The 6,000-nt window shown below is 34.4% G+C and overlaps 1 protein-coding gene across 1 annotated transcript in view; it reads left to right on the forward strand.

Annotated features, from left to right (window-relative positions):
* The window catches only part of ing3 (inhibitor of growth family, member 3), a 43,378-nt gene extending 38,522 nt beyond the window's left edge, over positions 1–4,856 (forward strand). Inside the window, exons 10-12 of the mRNA XM_059978317.1 lie at positions 1,980–2,163; positions 3,820–3,858; positions 4,130–4,856. Coding sequence (XP_059834300.1) covers positions 1,980–2,163; positions 3,820–3,858; positions 4,130–4,246 — 340 coding nt within the window. The 3' untranslated portion in view covers positions 4,247–4,856. The remainder of the gene's footprint in view (positions 1–1,979; positions 2,164–3,819; positions 3,859–4,129) is intronic.
* Positions 4,857–6,000: the final 1,144 nt, after the last annotated feature.

The following is a 6,000-nucleotide window of genomic DNA, read 5'->3' on the forward strand; positions in this document are numbered from 1 at the left end:
TTAGTATTTAGTGGATGCACCTTTGGCAGCAATTACAGCTTTTTGTCTGTGGATAGGTCTCTATCAGCTTTGCACATCTGGGCACTGTAATTTTTCCCTTCTTTACAAAATTGCTCAAGTTCTCCCAGAGTGCATGGGGATTGTGAGTGAACAGCCATTTTCCAGCCAAAAATTCTTAATTGGATTGAGGTCTGGACTCTGACTTGGCCACTCCAGGGTATTAACTTTGATGTTTTTAAGCCATTCCTGTGTAGTTTTGCTTCATGCTTCAGGTCATTGTCTTGCTGGAAAACAAATCTTCTCCCAAGTTGCAGTTCTCTTACAAACTGCATCAGGTTTACCCCCAGGATTTTACCCTCTACCTTCATAAGCCTTCCAGGCCTGCTGCAGTGAAGCATTCCACAGCATGATGCAGCCACCATCATGCTACACAATAGGGATGGTGTGTTTTTGATAATGTGCTGTGTTTTGCTTACGCCAAACTAAATGCTAGTTTGATGGCCAAAAAGCTAAATTTTGGTTTTATCAGATCATAGAACCTCCTTCCAGCTGACTTCAGAGTCTCCCACATACCTTCTGGCAAATTCTAGCTGAGATGTCATGTTGGTTGAGTTTTTTTTTTAACAGAGACTTTCTCTTGGCCACTCTCCCATAAAGCTGCGACTGGTGAAGCTTCCAGGCAACGTTGTTGTATGTGCAGTCTCTCCCAGTTCAGCCACTGAAGCATTTAACTCATCCAGAGTCATCATGGGTCTCTTGGTAGGCTCCTTCACTAGTCCCCTTCTTCCCCAGTCACTCAGTTTTTGAGGATGGGCTGCTCTAGGCAGATTTACAGCTTTGCCATATTCTTTGCGTTTTTTGATGATTGACTTAACTGTACTCCAAGAGATATTCTGTGTCTTGGAAATTTTCTTGTATCCATCTCCTGACTTGTGCTTTTCAATAACCTTTTTGCAAAGTTGCTTGGAGTGTTCTTTTGTCTTCATAGTATAGTTTTTGCCAGGATACTGACTCCACCAGCAGTTGGACCTTCAAGATATAGGTGTATTTTTACTACAAGCAATTGAAACACTTTAAATGCACACAGGTCTCCAAAAACAGATCTTTGTTTAACTAATTATGTGACTTCTAAAACCAGTTGGTTGCACCAGTGAAGATTTGATGTGTCATATTAAGGGGAGGGGTGAATACATATGCAATCAATTGTTTTGTGTTTTATATTTGTAATTAATTTAGACCAATTTGTAGAAATCTGTTTTCACTTTGACAGAAGAGTCTTTTTCTGTTGATCAGTGCAAAAAAAAGCCAAACTAAATTAAATCCACTGTAATTCAATGTTGTAAATTAGTAAATGAAAACTTACGGGGGGGAGGGGTTTAATACTTTTTATAGACACTGTATGTAGTCACTCAAACTTTTGCATCATGGCTGTTTTGAATAATTCCCACATCATGTTAAGCCTAGTAATCTATATCTTCCATTTATCTTGAGTTTCCATTTAATGTAAACCAAGGAACACCCATATCTGCATAATACTCAGATCACATTTTTTGCTACACCAAAGAGGATTCTATGCTTCACTGCTCTGTTGCATATCAGTGATAAATAGTGGCACAGTTGGTAGAAGTAATGCCTCACAGGTTTGGTGACTCATGTTCAATCCTAATCTTTGTATTAATTGACCACTGAACTGTTGCTCATGTGTGGATGTGTGGTGAAATCCGGGGAAAGTTGATGAGAATGTGACAAGAGGTTAAAGGAAAAATTCCTGAGGGAATGTGATTGCTCTATGTGCGAGCATAGACTCAGCCAAAATGTCCTCAAATATCATGAGGATATATGTTTGTTTTAATTATTTTTTTTCTGCTTATTTTGCTGGTATTTCTCAAAGTAATTGCTTTTTACAGTTAATAACTTTTAAAAGTTAGTAAAATACAAAAAAATTAGATTGCTATTTTTAATGATCTGTTTTTCCCCAGAAACAGCAACAAGTCTTCGAATCACCAATCATCGTCGTCATCATCTTCATCATCATCATCTTCATCATCAGTGGTCACACAGGAAATCCCTCAGCAGACCCCAGTCTTACCAGAGTCTGATTCAAATAGCCAAGTCGATTGGACATATGATCCCAATGAACCTCGTTACTGTATATGCAATCAGGTAAGTTTGTAGAAGCAGGTAATTATGGATATTTAGATATAAATGCATTCAATGTAAGTGCACTTTATGTTCTGTTATTTTCAGTGGAGACACTAGAGACTGCAAATACTGGAATCTGGAGCGACAAATCAGATTTTTTTGCTTTAAATATTAATGTCAGTTTTTTAGAAATGAAGTTCACTTTACAAATGTGTATAGTTTGGAGGTACATATTGTTATAAGAATATATTGTAGCATTTACTGAGTGGAAGAAAATGGTGGTTTAATTTCTATTTAATATAAATCATAAAGTGTACCTGCTACAAATATGTACAAGATTACTTGGCTGTATATAGCAAACATTACATGAAACACATTTTTATTGAATAAATCAAATCCAATGCTGCCATAGATTAATGTACCTAATTCTAACTACCAGTTTATTCAAACTCTTGATTTTTCCTGTGGGATCAAAATATAATGGAAGCTTCATGAAGATAATGACTAAACACACTTATAACTACAGTGGATTCTGGTTTATTAGAACACATCAGAACTAGTACATTTTGGCCTAATTAAGTGATTGCCCTAATTACCCAAAGTTAAAAGGGTATAAAAGGATAAACTACTGTTTAACTGAGTTAAAAAAAAATGTATTTAAATGAAATACAGAGCAAATTAGAACACTACCAATATTACTGCATTAGAATAAAACTGTATTAGTTTCTAATAGTTATTAATGGAGGAATTCATCCAATGTACTCGTAAGTGTTTTTTTTATTTGACTGTAAATGATCAAAATCAGCACAGACACCTAGTACAGATATTGGACTACCTTCATACAATGCTTTTGATGATTGCATTCTCAAAATCTTCATTTTCATTATAACATTCAAAATTATTGTTGATACCTTCAAATTTTGCATAGTTCTGTAACTTGAAGTAATGAAGTAATTTCATTTTCACTCCCAGCCATTTCTGGCATCTCCAATCCTGAAACTACAGTGAGCAAAACTGTTCCAAATTGCTTTACTGCTTATTTCCTGCCAACTATCAGTGACAAAAATCACTACGTTTTGAACACAAACACAGCTGACGCTATTTAAAAAAAAAACTTTTCACTGTAAGCGAAGTGTAGGGTTTAATTGCCACACAAGTTCACGTCACTAATGCTAGTTAGAAATTTCAGCAATGGTCTCCTATCCCAGTTAAGCAGCATTGTGTCCCAGATAAATGAAGAAAAATCCCAGCTATTTTCAATTAGTTTTTGTTCTTTTAAGAGTAGTCACAAATAAGCTGATACCCCAGTTAACCGTTGGCTGATTCTGGTTTAACCACAATCCACTGTATTATTTCTGTAACTTTATAAAGGGGTGAAGAACGTCAGCATGAATTATCCACACTCAAGAATGTACAACTTGCTGAAGCATAAAAAATTGTCACATTGGTGTAATTATGGATGTGAATGTTTTCATTGCCAGACATGAAACAAAATAAATTAAACAACCTGGTTATTAAAGTTGGTGTTAATGCAGCAATAAATCTGAAAGATAGGCTTGAGGAATTCCCCAATAAGGCACAGTCTATCTTAACTTGATGCACCTGTTAGTTAAATATAGACAACCAATAATTTATTGAGCTTAAATATAGCTTTTTTTTCCCACCCCATCTTTACAGGTGTCCTATGGAGAAATGGTAGGATGTGATAATCAAGATGTAAGTATTTTTCCATTATCTATTTTTTAACCATTAAGTTAACTAAGTTGTTTAACACAAAACAATGCACATCACACCATGTGTTACTTATCATTGATGTTCATTCAAAATATTATGCTAATAAACAAAAATCAGATTAATAGTACTCAGGGCAAATGTAGAATGCATATTCAGAACATACAATATTGCATATTTTTTAAAAAAAGTTTAACTTGATAAAATGAGACTGATTTGTAATCAGGCTAACGACATTTATTTTTTTCTTTTAAAGTGCCCCATTGAGTGGTTTCATTATGGATGTGTTGGACTAACAGAAGCTCCTAAAGGAAAATGGTATTGTCCACAATGCACTGCAGCAATGAAGAGGCGTGGCAGTCGCCACAAGTGAAATTCAAAGACTGAGGAATTAATGTGACTGGTGCTTTGTCCAAACAAACAAACTTTAATAATATCGAATGGGAGCAACAAATCACTGCAATGAGTGACATATGTGCAGTACTCTTGTATGTGTTCCTATCTGAGAATGTACAGCTTACTGATGTAAATTGGATTTTCAATTTTTGTTTTAAGACACAGGATTAATTATCAGTCTCTTAATAATACTCAATTACCTAACTGAAGCAAAAAATCCTAAATGTATAGTCAATATTTGTTTAAAGATGCTTTACTTTTGTGTTTAATTATTACTTCTGGGAAAACTAAAAGTTCAGCTGGCTGAAGTAAAATGCAATATTGGCAATAAAATCTTGTAGAGCTGACAGATGTTAATGTCCTGATACATAAACAAATATTTCTTTATCATGTGAATGCCAGTTTGTGCCATCAGTGTTCATTGTTTTGGTGCAGCACGTTTCTTATAAAGAACATAAAAATAAAATTATCAGGATGTCTTTGATACTAAACAGATTGAAAATGTTATGATGTGTTTATGGAAAAATGATTTTTCCACTTGTGTAAGACATGGCATTAGTATTTGACCAGTAAAAGTATAACAATTGGTGAAGTGTGATTTCATTTTTAACTGTACCTGGAACCAAAATTGGATTACAGTTACAGAATAGCAAAATAGTTTTCATGGAAACATGGCTTAGTGCTCTTTATTCCATTGTAAGATAATATTTAAATTGGTAAAAATTTAGCCTACACACATATTACAGAAGTATTAATACTTCAAAACAGTATATTCTCTATAGATTGATTGTCCTAAAATCAAAGGCACAATACAAATGTAAATATTTCATACAGAATATGCTTCTGCAACTTCCATTACTTCAGTCTTTATTCTTTGTCTTCATTTTCATGTACAGATTATACTAAGTTCCTAATATTTTTAAACTTTCATACTTGGTGTTACCCTAAAAATCTATGCCTAACCTATCGTATTTTAAATAGACTTTGAGTCAATCAGCGTACAGTCTCAGTATATTAAACACTGAATTACTCCTCCTCCAAGAGTCCTCAAAGTGAAGTTCAACATTATATGTGGACTGTTGATACAAGCATTAAAGTTAAAGGAACTAATGTCTTAACATTTCCTTCGTAAGAATGGGTAAGAAGTGGCACTTGAATTCAGATTTCAAATCATTACAGGCATTGCATTTAAAGTATTTTCAAATCTAAGCAGCAGGTGATACTTGCTGGTTATTGTACAACAAGGTTATTACACATGTCTATGGTTGCTGTTTCAACTAAGAATTGCTAGATTTACAAACTGATCAGCTGCTGGCACTTACAAGTTAATGTCATCAGACCTGATTTCTGGTTTGGGCTTTATAATCCGATCCGTTGACTTTATTCTGGAAGCATGTGATGTATTACTATTTGTAGTGATGGTTGTCAACTTATTCTTGCTTGGCAATCTTACAAAAGGTCATAATGTTTCTGCAACTATACTATATACAGGCTTCATGCAACACTTGAAACATGAGAGTAAATAATGCGACAATGCACTTTATAAGGTTTACTAAAGATATATTGAATTCTGTGCATGAAATCCTGTTTTCCATATGTACAGAACAGTTCAATACAATGCACCAGCAGTTACTCTGAAGATGCATGGTTTTATGATTTTACGATTATGATACATGTGACCACTGAATGAGTATTCATAATTGTTTAACTGTTGAAACTTCGTGCAACTGA

This window comes from Hypanus sabinus, chromosome 8 (assembly GCF_030144855.1).
Source record: "Hypanus sabinus isolate sHypSab1 chromosome 8, sHypSab1.hap1, whole genome shotgun sequence".
Lineage (NCBI taxonomy): Eukaryota > Metazoa > Chordata > Chondrichthyes > Myliobatiformes > Dasyatidae > Hypanus > Hypanus sabinus.